This window comes from Macaca mulatta, chromosome 1 (assembly GCF_049350105.2).
Source record: "Macaca mulatta isolate MMU2019108-1 chromosome 1, T2T-MMU8v2.0, whole genome shotgun sequence".
NCBI lineage: Eukaryota > Metazoa > Chordata > Mammalia > Primates > Cercopithecidae > Macaca > Macaca mulatta.
The window spans coordinates 234,531,692-234,546,827 of NC_133406.1; the positions used below are offsets into that span (position 1 = coordinate 234,531,692).

At 59.6% G+C, this 15,136-nt stretch overlaps 3 protein-coding genes across 11 annotated transcripts in view; all 3 read left to right on the plus strand.

Annotated features, from left to right (window-relative positions):
* RPL22 (ribosomal protein L22) overlaps positions 1–15,136 on the plus strand; it is a 251,157-nt gene that overhangs the window by 170,992 nt on the left and 65,029 nt on the right. Inside the window, exon 1 of one of the 9 annotated variants that reach the window (XM_077963436.1) lies at positions 10,815–10,818. The exons of 7 other annotated variants lie outside the window; for them this stretch is intronic. The gene's annotated coding sequence lies outside the window, so the exon portion shown is untranslated. Of the gene's footprint in view, positions 1–10,814; positions 10,819–14,779; positions 14,784–15,136 lie in introns of those variants that run through there. One more of the 9 variants, XM_077963135.1, reaches the window with a different exon arrangement.
* GPR153 (G protein-coupled receptor 153) lies at positions 245–14,985 on the plus strand. Its single transcript, XM_015141456.3, has 6 exons — positions 245–481; positions 7,053–7,516; positions 7,921–8,350; positions 10,856–11,048; positions 11,747–11,931; positions 12,357–14,985. The coding sequence occupies exons 2-6, from the start codon at positions 7,161–7,163 to the stop codon at positions 13,020–13,022; spliced, it is 1,830 nt and encodes a 609-aa protein (XP_014996942.1). The 5' UTR covers positions 245–481; positions 7,053–7,160; the 3' UTR covers positions 13,023–14,985.
* Positions 9,343–15,136, plus strand: part of CHD5 (chromodomain helicase DNA binding protein 5) — a 156,682-nt gene continuing 150,888 nt past the window's right edge. Inside the window, exon 1 of the mRNA XM_077976284.1 lies at positions 9,343–9,361. The gene's annotated coding sequence lies outside the window, so the exon portion shown is untranslated. The remainder of the gene's footprint in view (positions 9,362–15,136) is intronic.

The window sequence follows — 15,136 nt, forward strand, 5'->3', positions numbered from 1 at the left end:
GCCCGGCCGCGGACGGACGCGGGGGCACGGCTGGGCTGCGGACGGGCAGACGGATGGACGGACGGACGGACGGACCGACGGACTGACTGAGAGACCGACAGACGGCCGCGGATGCCGCGCCTCGGAGCGGGCGGGGGCGGGGCGGGCCGAGGGGCGGCGCGGAGGCCCCGCCGGAGACATGCGCCCTGCTCCGCCCCCCGCCCCCCGCCCCCGGCCGCCCGGCGCAGCAGCGGAGCGGCGGGAGCGGAGCGCTGCGGCGGCGGAGGCGCCCAGGGGAGGGAGGGGCGGCGGAGCCGAGCCCACCGAGCGGAGCGCGCCGGCCGCCGGTGGTCGCCGCCAGCATGCCCCGGCCCACGGGCCGCTCCGCCGCCAGCCACCCCCGCGGCCCTCGGCGGCCCGCGCTCGGCCCAAAGGCGCGGGAACCGCAGCCGGAGCCGGAGGCGGGAGCAGCGAGCCGGAGCCCCGGACGCCCGAATGCAGGGTGAGCGCCGCCGCCCTGGCCCCTGGGGGCGGACGGGCCGGAGGACCCCGGGGGGAGGACACGGCGGGAAAGGAGGGGGCTTTCCGCGCTCTCTTGGTCGCGGGGTCCGTACGAAGGGCCACGAGCGGCGCTTAGCGCTGGCATCCCCCCAACTTGGGGACCTTCAGGGTAACTTCCCCGGGGCCAGCCCCTCCCTCCGTCCCCTTGCATCGGGACCTGGCAACGCCGTCCCTGGGGGCTCTCAGGGGACGGGGGCGGGGCGGTCTGGAGATCCCGAGCCCGCCCCTGCTCAGCGCAACCCGGAGGGGTCCGGAGGCCGCAGTCCCGCCAGGTTTCCCAGGCAGCCGCTTGGACGCGCCCTCGGCGTGGGGCAGGACTTGGGGGACCCACTGGGGACCAGTACGCGAGAGCACGCGAGTCGAAGCAGGGGTTGCACGAGCCGTGGGGGGATTGGAACCCCGGGGGGTTGGGACTGTAGGGGCGGGGACTGGCGGGGGGCGTGCCGGAGATGTCCAGGTCTCGCGGTGCGCGTCCCTCCCTGGGCAACGGCCAGGCCGGACCCCGTGGAACAGATCGGCTGCAGCGCGGGCGGAGACCAGCGTGGGGGCGGAAGCCGGGGCGCAGCCAGAGCCCGGGGAATTCTTTCAAGTTCTGGGTTCTCTTTGTTGCGCAATGGGGCCTCGCGGCTGCGCGGCCTCATTGGCCCAGAGCCGTGACGTCACGCCCCGGCCACGCCCGCGGGTCTTGCAGAGGGAGGCCGGGTGGGTCCCAGGCTGGCCGCACCTGCAGTCGTCCCTGCAGTAGGCGGGGAGGTGGGAAGCCAGGTCCTGAGATGCTGCGGGATGCTTTAAGTGCCCTGCAGGAGAAACTTCCCAGCAGGAAACAGTGCCATCCTGGGTCCCGTCGGCACTGTGGGGATCCCAGCCTGGGGTCTGGCCCTAGTGGCCGCTCCATTCTATGATGAATGAACAGAAAGGGTGCAATCCGTGGGTCTGTGGTCACTGTCTCAGAGCCAGACGGACACTTTGTTCCCACACAACCAGTCCTCTGTCACTCTGCACTTGGAACCCGGTGTCCACGCCCCGCCCCCCAGGACATTCCTCTCCCATGCCAGGACTACAGCACCCAGGAGTGCCTGTCCCCAAACCCAGCCCTGACACTATCCTCTCCGTGTTGCCCTGAGCTTCTGCCTGAAGTATTCCCGTCTGCAGTGTGGGAACAGTGAGACCTGCCCTGCAGACCTGAGATTCAGAAAGAACTCAGCTCTAGGGACAACAACAACAACAACAACAACAAAATGCGCTTTTCCCCAACAGTTTAGGGTTTGAGAGGCCAGGACTTTGGTGTCAGGCAAGTGGAGTTTGGATCCTGGCTCAGGCATGTGCTGGCCAGGGCAAACGGCTTCACCTCTCCCTGCTTCTGCTGGACAGGCTTTACAGTGGGGAAGAATTTTGGGGACACTCACTGGAGGAGCATGCCCGTTTACAAGAGGATGCACGTGCCCCTGCCCACAGACCTAGAACCTTTTTTTTTTCTTTTTAAGACAGGGTCTCACTCTGTCACTCAGGCGAGTACAGTGGCACAATCATGGCTCACTGTATCCTTGACCTCCCCAGGCTCAGGTGATCCTCGCACCTCAGCCTCCCAAGTAGCTGGGACTATAGGCTCACACCACCACGCCTGGCCAATTTTTTATTTTTTGTACAGACAGGTTTTCACCATGTTGCCCAGGCTGGTCTCGAACTCCTGGGCTCAAGCCATCCACTCACCTTGGCCTCCCAGAGTGCTAGGATTACAGGCATGAGCCACGAGCCACGGCACCCGGCCTTCAGACCTAGAGCCTTTCCCGGCAGTAAGGCACCATTAGGCTAGACGAGAGGAAGAACTGGCACCGTGAAGGGCTGGGCTGGTTGCAGCCTATGGCCCCTTCCTCACCACCCTGCACCAGTAATCAACACGTGGACAGGGTGGGCTGGGCTAGACAGAGCCTATTGGGCATCTGAGGGAAGGCCTCCCAGTCTCACAGCCAAGGCGGCCCTGGGCAAGTAGAAATAGATGTTGACTTGATAAGTGCATGCTGAGTCCAGTTTCCTATTTGATAGCATAAAGACCACTGGTGTCTGCAGCCCTCTCGCCCACAGCGATTACTCACACTCTGCTCTGAACCCCCAAAAGGCTGCCAGGCACCCCAAAGGCTGGAGGTGGCCCAGTGCTCCCCTCACTCCTGAGGCTAGTCTGCCCCAGGTCCTGGTCCCAGTGAATATGTATCTGCCCGCAGGTCTGAGGCTCCCCAGCACCTCCAAGCTCAGTGTCTTGACCCATAAGAGACAGCACAAGGCTGGGTGCTCACGCCTGTAATCCCAGCACTTTGAGAGGCCCAGGCAGGCGAATCACCTGAGGTTGGGAGTTCAAGACCAGCCTGACCAACATGGAGAAACCACATTTCTACTAAAAATACAAAATTAACTGGGCGAGGTGGTGCATGCCTGTAATCCCAATACTTTGGGAGGCCGAGGCGGGTGGATCACAAGGTCAGGAGTATGAGACCAGCCTGGCCAGCGTGATGAAACCCCGTTTCTACTAAAAATACAAAAATTAGCTGGGCGTGGTGGCACGTGCCTATAAACCCCATCTATCCAGGAGGCTGAGGCAGGAGAATCGCTTGAACCAGGGAGTCAGAAGTTGCAGTGAGCCGAGATCATGCCACTGCACTCCAGCCTGGCAACAGACCAAGACTCTATCTCAAAAAAAAAAAAAAAAAAAAAAAAATCACAGCTCAGTGAGCTGGGAGGGCTTTAAGAGAGACATTTATTTAGATGGGGAGGCTTTGCTGAGTGCTTACTATGTGCCTGTCTGCATTCTAAACACTTTCCCTGGCATAGTGCAGTAACAACCCACAACGTTTTTCAAGGTAAGTATTATGTCCAGTTTACAGAGGAGAAAACTCAGGCACAAAGGAGTCACGCAACTCACTGGGAAGCTGGTTTTGGGGCCCTGCAGCCTCAGTGGAGTCCACGCTCTTTCTCGCATACCATGTGGCCTCTACGCTGCACTCAGGGTGGTTTACTAGACACGGGAGGGGCTGGTAGAGTCCAAGGGACCACCCTGCCTCCCACGCTGGGTCTGGGATGGGGAAGAGGAGGCTACTGTGCAAGCAGAAATCTAATAAACATTTGGGAAGGAATTTCCCTGGCTACAGCATTCCCCCCTACCCAGGAGGCCAGCGAAGGAGCCCCAATGTCGCCCAGACTAGGCTCCTTCCACAGGTCAGGGGTCTGGACAGGTCCAGGGCAGGGGCACCAAGATGAATGAGACACATTCCTTGGGGCCTCGGAAGGTCCAGGGGAAGTCGGGCCACAGACAGACCAAAAGAACTCTGGACAAGAGGCTGGGCACCGTGGCTCATGCCTGTAATCCCAGCATTTTGGGAGGCCGAAGCAGGTGGATCACCTGAGGTCACAAGTTCGAGACCAGACTGGCCAACATGATGAAACCTCATCTCTACTAAAAATACAAAAAATTAGCAGGGTGTGGTGGCGGGCGCCTGTAATCCCAGCTACTTGGAAGGCTGAGGCAGGAAAATAGTTTGAACCCAGGAGGCGGAGGTTGCAGTGAGCCGAGATCTACCCTGGGTAACGAGTAAAACTCCATCTCAAAAAACAAAAGAAAGAACTCTGGACAAGACAAGCAGGAGGCCTGCCAGCTGGTGGCTGGGACATCGCTGCCTTCCCTGCCCGAGAGCCAGGGGCCTTGGCTAAGGCAACAGTGGCCCCCCACCTTGAGCTGAAGATACTTCCTCTCTGGGGGGCATGGGGCGTGTCTGGTGCTGTCGATGCCCATGAGGACCGGAGCATGAGAAAGAGAGCAAATGAGGCTAAATGGGCCCTGGGTGAGAAGGGCCAGTTAAGTGTGATCAGAGCACAAAGTAGGCCTTCACTTGGCACTTGGCTTCTCCCACATTGCCTGCCTGGGCTGCAGCCAGAGGGCTGCCAGGCTGGGAAGGGTGAGGGAGGGACTCGCTGCCCAGCCCCCTGGCAGGATGGGTGCTTCCCTGCTCCCCGCCACGTGCCTGCTGCCCAGCATCCTGTGTCCCCGACTCACATGGAAAGGCCATCGGCACTTCCTCTGACTTCAGAGTCAAGCTCTGGTCTGGTTTACGGGCTGTCTCCAGGCCCTTGCTGCCCAAGCCAACCAGAGCATGAGACTAGCCACCACCCCAGAGCACCCACTGTGTGCCAGACCTGGGCCCAGGGCTACAGAGATGTGGCTGCTGTCCACCTCAGCCTCCTCATAGAAGAAGCACTGAAGTCCCTTAGAGGAGAAGGTACAGTGACCTTGCCCCAGCCATACCACTGCTGTGTGGGGGCTTTAACCCCCGCCCGGGGTCTGGCTATGGAAGGCCAGCTGGGGGCTGACATAGCAGACTGCCTGCCCCCTCTCAGGGTGGTCAGGAAAGTGGTGACCAGCTCCCTTCCCCAACAGGTCACTTGGGGAACAGGAGAGGGAAATGGAGGTTCAGGGGGCATGGTCCTCCTGGACATGTCCTCATGTGGCCTGATGAAGTGGAATGAAGGCAAGCGCGGCAGAGGTGTCCACTGTGGGGGGCTCTGGCATAGGCTGTGTGAGGATTCTGGAACATTTGATGACAAGAGGACTTGTTCTGGGATAGTGCCAGGGCATGCACAGGGCAAGAGTGCCCATCTGGACCCACCATGGCTGGTTCCCTGAGGATTCAGGTAACCTGGAAGGAAACCCAGATATTGAGCTTTGACCAGGAGTGGATGGAAATGAAGGAATACACACTTACTGGGCACCCCCGTATACAGCCCCTGGGTGTCAGGGACATGGGCAGGAGGGTCCTCCCCGGGGGTGGAGAGGAGGGTGCAGCCTGATGTAAGCCAGGGCCAGATAGGTCATGGTGCGCCGAGGCCTTCCCTGCCTTAGGGCATTTGTGCTGCTGTAACACAGTGCTTAAGACCCAGTAACTCATGACGAACAGATTTATGTCTCGCCAGGTGTGGGAGCACTCACCCTGTAATCCCAGCTACTCAGGGAGCACTCGCCCTGTAATCCCAGCTACTGAGGAAGTTTAGATGTGAGGATCGCTTGAGCTCAGGAGTTTGAGACCAGCCTGGGCAACACAGTGAGACTCTGTCTCTAAAATATAAAAATAAGGCCGGGTGCGGCGGCTCGTGCCTGTGATCCCGGCACTCTGGGAGGCTGAAGTGGGCAGGTCACTTGAGGTCAGGAGTTTGAGACCAGCCTGGGCAACATGGTTAAACTCTGTTTCTACTAAAAATACAAAAAAATTTAGCCGGGCATGGTGGTACATGCATGTAGTCCCAGCCACTCGGGAGGCTGAGGCACAAGGATGGCTTGAACCCGGGAGGTGGAGGTTGCAGGGGCTGAGGTGGTGCCAGTGCACTCCAGCCTGGGTGACAGAGCAAGACTCAGAAAGAAAGAGAGAGAGAGAGAGAGAGAGAAAGGGAAAGAAGGGAAGGAAAGGAAGGAAAGGAAAGGAAGGAAAAGATACACATATATATATATAAATGTTTTTTTCAAAAAAGAAAAGCTGAGAAATCCAAAATCAAGGTGCTGGCAGGTTTGGTGTCTGGCAAGTCCTGGTCTATGCTTCAAAGATGGTGCCTTGCATGCTGTGTCCTTTGGAGAGGAGCAGCACTGTTGCTCAGGTGGCAGAAGAGAGAAAGCTCCCTGAGAGAGAACTCACTCCCAGAAGCCGTTTTGTAAACACATTAAACCCACCCATGGCCTAATCACCTCTTAAATGTTTCATGGCCAGGCACTGTGGCTCACACCTGTAATCCCAACACTTTGGGAGGCCAAGGTGGGAGGACTGCTTGAGGCCGGGAGTCTGAGACCAACCTGGGCAACAGAGCAAGACCCCATCTCTACAAAAAAAGTTAAACTAGCCAGGCAGGGCATGGGGCTAACCCCTATAATCTCAGCACTTTGGGAAGCCAAGGCAGGTGGATCATGAGGTCAGGAGTTCAAGACCAGCCTGACCAACATGGTGAAACCCTGTCTCTACTAAAAATACAAAAATTAGCCGGGCGTGGTGGTGCGTGCCTGTAATCCCAGCTACTCAGGAGGCTGAGGCTGGAGAATTGCTTGAACCCGGGAGGTGAAGGTTGTAGTGAGCCAAGATCATGCCATTGCACTCCAGCCTGGGTGACAGAGCAAGATTCCGTTTCAAAAAAAAAAAGTAGCCAGGCATGGCAGTGTACCCCTGTAGTCCCAGCTACTCGGAAGGCTGAGTGGGGAGGATCACCTGAGCCCAGGAGTTCCGTGCCACAGTGAGCTATGATCTCACCACTGCACTCCAGCCTGGGTGATAGAGCAAGACCTAATTTCTAAAAAAATAGTCTTACCTCTTAATACTATTAGAATGGCAATTAAATCTCAACACAAGTTTTAATTAAATTTCAACATGAGTTTTGCAGGGGACATTCAAAGTGTAGTGCTCACCATCATCTCCCATCCCAAGTACCCAAGGGCTACAATGCTGTCGCCAGAGCAGAAGTCACTGAGTGCCCATTGCCACCCCCTACAGATGCTCGTGGTCCCAGCATCCCTGAGCCGCCAGGAGTGAGGGCTGCTGCTCCCCGAGACCTGGCTCCAAGGAGGATGCCACAGCCGCCTGTCAGCTCCGGTCTGCACCATGAGTGATGAGCGGCGGCTGCCTGGCAGTGCAGTGGGCTGGCTGGCATGTGGGGGCCTCTCCCTGGTGGCCAATGCCTGGGGCATCCTCAGCGTTGGCGCCAAGCAGAAGAAGTGGAAGCCCCTGGAGTTCCTGTTATGTATGCTTGCGGCCACCCACATGCTCAACGTGGCTGTGCCCATTGCCACCTACTCCGTGGTGCAGCTGCGGCGGCAGCGCCCCGACTTCGAGTGGAATGAGGGTCTCTGCAAGGTCTTCGTGTCCACCTTCTACACCCTCACCCTGGCCACCTGTTTCTCTGTCACTTCCCTCTCCTACCACCGCATGTGGATGGTCTGCTGGCCCGTCAACTACCGGTGAGCACGTGAAGCTCTGGGGTTCTTGGGGTTCCATGCAGGCATGAAAACAAAGACATGTCTGGTGTGCCCATGTGCACATAGGAGTGGCCACACCTGTGGCATGCTGGGAGGGCAGGCAGGCTCAGGAGGGGCCGCTGTAAGCTGCTGGGGGCACACACGTAGCTTTGCATGGGTAGACACAAGCAGCCAATACGGAATGCTTGGAAGAGGGACGTGTGACAATGTTCATAGTGTCTCCTATGCAAGGAACAAGGCCCCACCACACTGGCTGTGCCATGACTATGATGTACTGGGGGGTGTGGGGTGCCTGGGTGGTGAGGATCCCCTACATGTCCCCAGAGGCCTGGGGAGGCCCCTGTGGGTGACGCCAGATCCCTCTGTTCCACCCTGCCCCATGCCAGGCTAAGCAATGCCAAGAAGCAGGCGGTGCACACAGTCATGGGTATCTGGATGGTGTCCTTCATCCTGTCGGCCCTGCCTGCCGTTGGCTGGCACGACACCAGCGAGCGCTTCTACACCCATGGCTGCCGCTTCATTGTGGCTGAGATCGGCCTGGGCTTCGGCGTCTGCTTCCTGCTGCTGGTGGGCGGCAGCGTGACCATGGGCGTGGTCTGCACAGCCATCGCCCTCTTCCAGACGCTGGCCGTGCAGGTGGGGCGCCGGGCTGACCGCCGCGCCTTCACTGTGCCCACCATCGTGGTGGAGGATGCGCAGGGCAAGCGGCGCTCCTCCATCGATGGCTCAGAGCCCGCCAAAACCTCTCTGCAGATCACGGGCCTCGTGACCACCATAGTCTTCATCTACGACTGCCTCATGGGCTTCCCTGTGCTGGTGGGTGACAGCGTCGGGCAAGGGAGCCTGTCTCTGGGACAGCCCTGGGACTGCTTATACTCCAGGCATCAGGTGGTTGAGTCCTCAGACCCAATCCTTTGAGATGGGCTTGATCATTGTCCCCATTTTCCAGATTTGGAAACCGAGGTTCAGAGAGGTGCAAAGACCTGCCTAGAGTCAGGGCAGCCTGGTGGGACTCGAGCCCACATCTGGCAACTGCAGGGCCCGGGCCTTCCTGCTACAGTGCAGAAGAGTTTGCTCCCCTCACCCGAGGCCCGTTTTTTTGTTTTTGTTTTATTTTATTTTATTTATCTACTTATTTTTTTGAGACAGAGTTTTGCTCTTGTTGCCCAGGCTGAATGTGCAGTGGTGCAATCTCAGCTCACTGTAACCTCTGCCTCTTGGGTTCAAGTGAGTCTCTTGCCTCAGCCTCCCAAGTAGCTGGGATTACAGGCACCCGCCACCACGCCTGGCTAATTTTTTAAATTTTTTTTAATTTTTAGTAGAGACGGGTTTTTACCATGTTGGTCAGGCTGGTCTCAAACTCCTGACCTCAAGTGATCCGCCCGTCTCAACCTCCCAAACTGCTGGGATTACAGGTGTGAACCACTGCATCCGGCCTCAAGGGCCATTTGATGCAGAGGTGGGATAGCATGCCCATGGGTTTCCTGGTGGATCCAGGTCCCAGGATGGACAGAAGGAGCTTTGGTGCCGTAGGTAGGTAGGGGTGCTGGATCAGGAGACAGAGCAAGGCCAGGGCGGACCTCAAATGTCTGTTGGGGAGTTGCTCTTGATACTAACTTCTGGGGAAGACCAAGGTGAGGGCTGCTGTGAGAAGGGCCTTGCCAACAAGAGTCTGAGGTCCAGAGGGGCTGCCTAGGGTCCTCTTGGTGAAGCTGGGACCAGCTTGGCCCAAAAATGAAGTCTGGACTCAGTAGCTAACCCCTCCCCACTGCAGGACTCTATGCCCGTCCCTGAAAGGTCTGCAGTGAGACAGGGAGAGGACTGGGGCAAAGACTAGCCTGATGTGTTTCATCCAAGCAGCAGGCAAGGCTGCCTCCCCTGAGTCACTGCAGGACATGAGGACACGGGCTCCAGAACAGTGACTCGGGGGGTAGAGCTTCAGAGTCGGAGCCTTGATCAGGAGGCAGCCCCCACTGCCCCACCCTCAGCAGTCCTGGTTCCCCCCAGCTAAGGGTCTTCATGTGTACAGTGGGGCCTGGCGGCCCAGCCACTGTGCAGATGGAGGGCAGGGGCTTCGTGAAACAGCAGAGACCCACGAGGCACCTCGGGAGCAGAGTGGGGGCAGTGTGGGGGAGGGGCGGGCTGGGAGGGAATTGGAGCCATCCCCGCTTCTCTTAAGGACAGGGAAGAGGTTACAGCTTGTGGGGCTACTCCATGCTGCTGTTATAAAGTGTCCAGAATCGGCGGGCACGGTGGCTCAAGCCTGTAATCCCAGCACTTTGGGAGGCCGAGACGGGTGGATCACAAGGTCAGGAGATCGAGCCCATCCTGGCTAACACAGTGAAACCCCGTCTCTACTAAAAAAAATACAAAAAACTAGCCGGGCGAGGTGGCGGGCGCCTGTAGTCCCAGCTACTTGGGAGGCTGAGGCAGGAGAATGGCGTGAACCCGGGAGGCGGAGCTGCAGTGAGCTGAGATCCGGCCACTGCCCTCCAGCCTGGGCGACAGAGCAAGACTCCGTCTCAAAAAATAAAAATAAAAAAATAAAGTGTCCAGAATCTTCACCCTCTAGAGCATGGGCTGTTCTTAGCCCATTTTCCAGATGAAGACACTGAGCCCCAAAGAGGTTTAGCAGCTTTCTGAGGGTCACGTGGCCCACAAATGACAGAACGAACATCCCCACATCATCCACACTTTCACTCTTTTGTGGCAATCACTTAAGTATCGCTCTTTGGGACACAGCAATGAGGTCTCTCCTGGGAGAGGAGGAATGCAGGGTCCCTGGGCAGGGACCCAAAAGCAGGGTTAGGGCCGAGGAGGCCACTGGCTGGGAAGCGGGGGGCAGAATCTTGAATAGGCTTGAAACCTGGTTCTCTAAGCCTCAGTTTCCTCATCTCAAAGGGGGTGGCAGCCAGGCACAGTGATTCATACCTGTAATCCCAGCACTTTGGGAGGCCGAGGCAGGAGGATCACGAGGCTGCAGTGAGCCATCATTGAGCCACTGCACTCCAGCCTGGGTGACAGAGTGAGACTCTGTCTCAAAACAAAGCGGGGAGGAGGTGGTAATCCATGCCCCACTTCTCTCCATAGGCAGCCAGGAGGGAGACAGAGCAGGGCCACCCACTGCTGCCCAGCAGCCAGGTAGTTCCCGGAGTGCAGGGCCTCCCACTGCCAAGCTCGAGCCCTTTCCTCCCGAAAGGCCCCTTCTCCTTGGCAGGTACCACCTGTCAGACCTGCCGTACACATGGGAGACCGAGACTCGGGGAGCTTGTGTGATGGTGGGGGGTCCTGCAGGTGCCAGGCCAAGCCCTGTGCCCACAGGTGGTGAGCTTCAGCAGCCTGCGGGCCGACGCCTCAGCGCCCTGGATGGCGCTCTGCGTGCTGTGGTGCTCCGTGGCCCAGGCCCTGCTGCTGCCTGTGTTCCTCTGGGCCTGCGACCGCTACCGGGCCGACCTCAAGGCTGTCCGGGAGAAGTGCATGGCCCTCATGGCCAATGACGAGGAGTCAGATGACGGTGAGGATGGTCTAAGAGTGACCCTGGGGAGAGTGGTGTCTGGGAGAGGTCATTGAGGTTGGCAAGAAAACGGCTGTCAGGCAACCCCCCTAAGGTGACTTCATTCTCAACCACCAGACACCCCCTGTGTCACTCCCAAAAGTCCTTAAATGTCCAAGGGACCCAAGCCAGCTTCCCACAGGGCACTCTCCTATCTAGCTTGGCTGCCCTAGGTTCCAAGTAATGGGATGTTCTGGTTAACAGAGAGCAGGGTAGACATGTCTGCAAGTGCTCCAGCTGAGCTCCCAGGCTCACCCCCCAACCTCAGGGATCCCCAGCAAGCTGCCCTGGGGGCTCCTGCAGACCCAGGTCCTGTCTGGATACCATTATCAGCAATACCATGACCCTCGGCCCAGCCCTTGCTCTGTCCAGGCACTGCCAGCCCTTTGTATGTGTTATTTAGTCCTCCCAGGGTCACCTCAGGTCCCACCCCATGTCCTAGATAAGGAAGCAGTCTCAGTGAGTGAGCTCCCTGCCCTGTCTCACAGTTAAAGTGTGGCATATTTGGGATTTGAACCCAGAACCCCTCCGCTTCCCTTTTCAGCTAACCAGCCCCCACCTTGTATATGTCTGTTGGGTCAGGGGGTCCCTGAGATTCCCTCCCAGATGCTCCCAAGTTTCCATGGCCCTAAGGCTCTGCCTGCCCCACCACCCCACAGAGACCAGCCTGGAAGGTGGCATCTCCCCGGATCTGGTGTTGGAGCGCTCCCTGGACTATGGCTATGGAGGTGACTTTGTGGCCCTAGATAGGATGGCCAAGTATGAGATCTCTGCCCTGGAGGGGGGCCTGCCCCAGCTCTACCCGCTGCGGCCCCTGCAGGAGGACAAGATGCAGTACCTGCAGGTGAGCACAGGGCTGGGGGAGAGGCCGCACCTGCGGGTGGCGGGGTGTCCTGACCTCCCTGAGGCCTCTCCACTCGGAGCCCATCTCACGCCTTCTGCAGTTGCAGGGGTGGCTGTCACCATCCAAGGACGTGCTGGCCAAAGGTCACACAGCCTGTGTGGGTGGGCCCCAACCGCCACCCCCAGGGCCCCTGTCACCTGAATTATCTCCTGCCGGCTCAGTGTCCTCAAGGAGCGCCTTCCCCAACCAAGGGCACAGCCCTGCGGCTCGGAGAGACTGCGCCAAACCTCACGGCTCCCAGCCAGGCTGCCCCGGCGCGCAGCCTGATCCCTAACCCATGGAAGGCCCTTCCCCGGGGTGGAGAAGGGTTTGTCCCGGTTTTCCAGGAGGGCAGCTCGGGGTAAAAGCCAGCCGCGTCCTGACAGGTCCCGCCCACGCGGCGCTTCTCCCATGACGACGCGGACGTGTGGGCCGCCGTCCCGCTGCCCGCCTTCCTGCCGCGCTGGGGCTCCGGCGAGGACCTGGCCGCCCTGGCGCACCTGATGCTGCCCGCCGGGCCTGAGCGGCGCCGCGCCAGCCTGCTGGCCTTTGCGGAGGACGCACCCCCGTCCCGCGCGCGCCGCCGCTCGGCCGAGAGCCTGCTGTCGCTGCGGCCCTCGGCCCTGGACAGCGGCCTGCGGCGAGCCTGCGACTCGCCCCCAGGCAGCCCGCGCCGCCGCCCCGGGCCCGGCCCCCGCTCCGCCTCGGCCTCTCTACTGCCCGATGCCTTCGCCCTGACCGCCTTCGAGTGCGAGCCACAAGCCCTGCGCCGCCCGCCCGGGCCCTTCCCCGCTGCACCTGCCATCCCCGACGGCATCGATCCCGGAGAGGCCCCGACGCCCCCAAGCAGCGCCCAGCGGAGCCCCGGGCCACGCCCCGCTGCGCACCCGCACGCCGGCTTTCTGCGCCCCGGCCTGAGCGCATCGTGGGGCGAGCCCGGGGGGCTGCGCACGGAGGGCGGCGGCGGCAGCACCAGCAGCTTCTTAAGCACCCCCTCCGAATCCTCGGGCTACGCCACGCTTCACTCGGACTCGCTGGGCTCTGCGTCCTAGGACCGCCGGCGCCTCCCCACGGACGCCAGTCAGGCCAGGCCGCCCTCCAGGGCCATGGCACCAAGGACGCCCGCCTCCGCCCCTCCCAGGGGTGAGGGAGCGTTGGCCTCGGCGTTTGTCTTCCGGCTCCTCTCAGCTGGCCTTGTCCCAAGGGCGACGGCTGCACCGGACGACTGCACTGGCACCGCATGTTCCTGGCTGAGTGAGGTCCGGCCTGGGGAACTGAGTGACATCCCAAGTTTGGACTTGGGAAGTGAGTGACATGTGCACGTCCAGGTGCGCCATCACCAACCCTGGGCAACAGGACATCGCGAGCAGGGAACCTGAAACAGGGCCGCTGCGGGACCGAACAAAACCCCGCCTTGGAGAGGCTGAGCTGGAGCCACTGGACTCCCCAGGGACTTTCCACCCACACTGCACCATAACTGCCACACCCGGGGGGGGGGGGGCGGGGGTACAGTGGATCTCTAAGCACAGGGGTCTTCAGAGCCCAAACAAGCTCTGATCAGGTCTCTCTGCTTCCGACCTGTCCTGCCTCAGTTTTCCCATCTGATGAGCAGGTGACCATGTTAACTCTCAGGGCTGTTTGAAGTCTCTTGGTCGTAGGCCCTGGCCACTGAGTGGCCCAGGTGTGAGAGGTCGTCTAGGGCTCTGTGTGGCCTTTGTGGAGGTCTGTATTCAGCATGTGGCCTGGTGTGGCCCCCTAGGCCTGAGGCCTCCTACTCTCCGTGCCCCCTACCCCCTTGGAAACCCACACTCCACCCCAGCTAAGCACAACACTCTGCACCACCACCACTGGCACCTCAGCCACCTTGACCACCATTAGTGTCCCCACCCTCGTTACTCTGCAATCGTTGCCTGTTCCCACCACATCAGCTCCCCCCATGGCTCCCACCATGTGCGCGGTGCAGGCAGAGAGCACGAGGGCAGCAGGGCCTGGGCTTCCGTGTCCCCACGTCCTCCCCAGCCTCACTCCCCACCTGTGCAGGCCTGGCCAGGAAGGGATCCTGGCAGGGGCTTCCAGGTTCTCAGCTGCAAGGCCTGGCTCTGGGCAGGCGTCCAACCCCTGAAGCAATGTATTTCTTTGCCTTCCCTCCTGGGCAGACCCTTTACAGGCCTGGGCATTGCCATGGGCCCTGGGTCTTCCCAGGCTAAGGAAAACCAGGAACAGCTATAACCTTGAGCTGGTGAAATAGGGCAGATGAGAAAGCTGTCTCCTCCAGACCCTACCCCTATGCAGTGGCCCCACAATATGAAAACCTGGGGTACTTTCCAAGGTCAGCATACAGCCTGCCTGTACCCAGTTCCTTCTGGCCGTCAGGTGGCCAAGCCTATCTCATCACCCTTCAGATAGGGTCCCACTCCCAGAACAAGCTGCTGGCATGGGGTGGGAGGCTGCCTAAGCCTGTCTCTGCTTCAGAGGCCCCTCCAGTCCCTGGCTGTGGGGTAACTGGGGGTATGAGCTGTGGCCACAGATGAGCAAGGCAGGGAAGTGCAATCCAACCCTGGCCGTGGGAGGGGCCATCTCTGGCCAATGCTGCTGTGCCTTCAAGGACTGACAAGTTACGTAGGGGCAGAGGTCACCAGCTAGCCATTGTCTCCTCCATCTGGGGGCCGTCTGTCCACTTGTCACCTTAGGTTTTCACTCATTTGTCACCTTGGGGTTTTACTCTGTATGTTTCATATCCAACGGCAATACAGGGGGACAGAGTCCCCTAAATCACTCCAGTCCTGCGGTTTTTACATAAATAAAGGGGGGGGACCCTGGGCCTGGAGTTCTCTCCCAAACTTTGTCCGGCCTCCAGGCCTGTTCGCTGCGTTTCTAAGGAACTTGACCCTGGCCTCACTGGGGAGGGAGTTGTCTTCATAGCACACCCAGAGCCAGGGATCCCTTTGTAGTTTTTTGACAACTGAGCATTTCTCTTCTGTACAGGACCCAATAAAAACTTCCTTATGATTTGCACCTGGCATTCCAAGGCTGGTTTCATGGAAAACCCTTCTACAAGCTCACAGCGGGGCTGGTCAGCTGCCCCTTAATGTCTTCCTCTGGAACCTGAGTTCTGGTAGTGCGCCATTTTTGGGGGGTTGGACTTGCCCTCTGTCTTCAGACAAAT

Excerpts from the sequence above, each read along its gene's own strand:
- GPR153 (XM_015141456.3), top strand. The coding sequence starts at position 7,161 with ATGAGTGATGAGCGGCGGCTGCCTGGCAGTGCAGTGGGCTGGCTGGCA. Across the intron at positions 7,517-7,920 it reads TGCTGGCCCGTCAACTACCG|GCTAAGCAATGCCAAGAAGC; the intron begins GTGAGCACGTGA and ends GCCCCATGCCAG. Across the intron at positions 8,351-10,855 it reads TCATGGGCTTCCCTGTGCTG|GTGGTGAGCTTCAGCAGCCT; the intron begins GTGGGTGACAGC and ends CTGTGCCCACAG.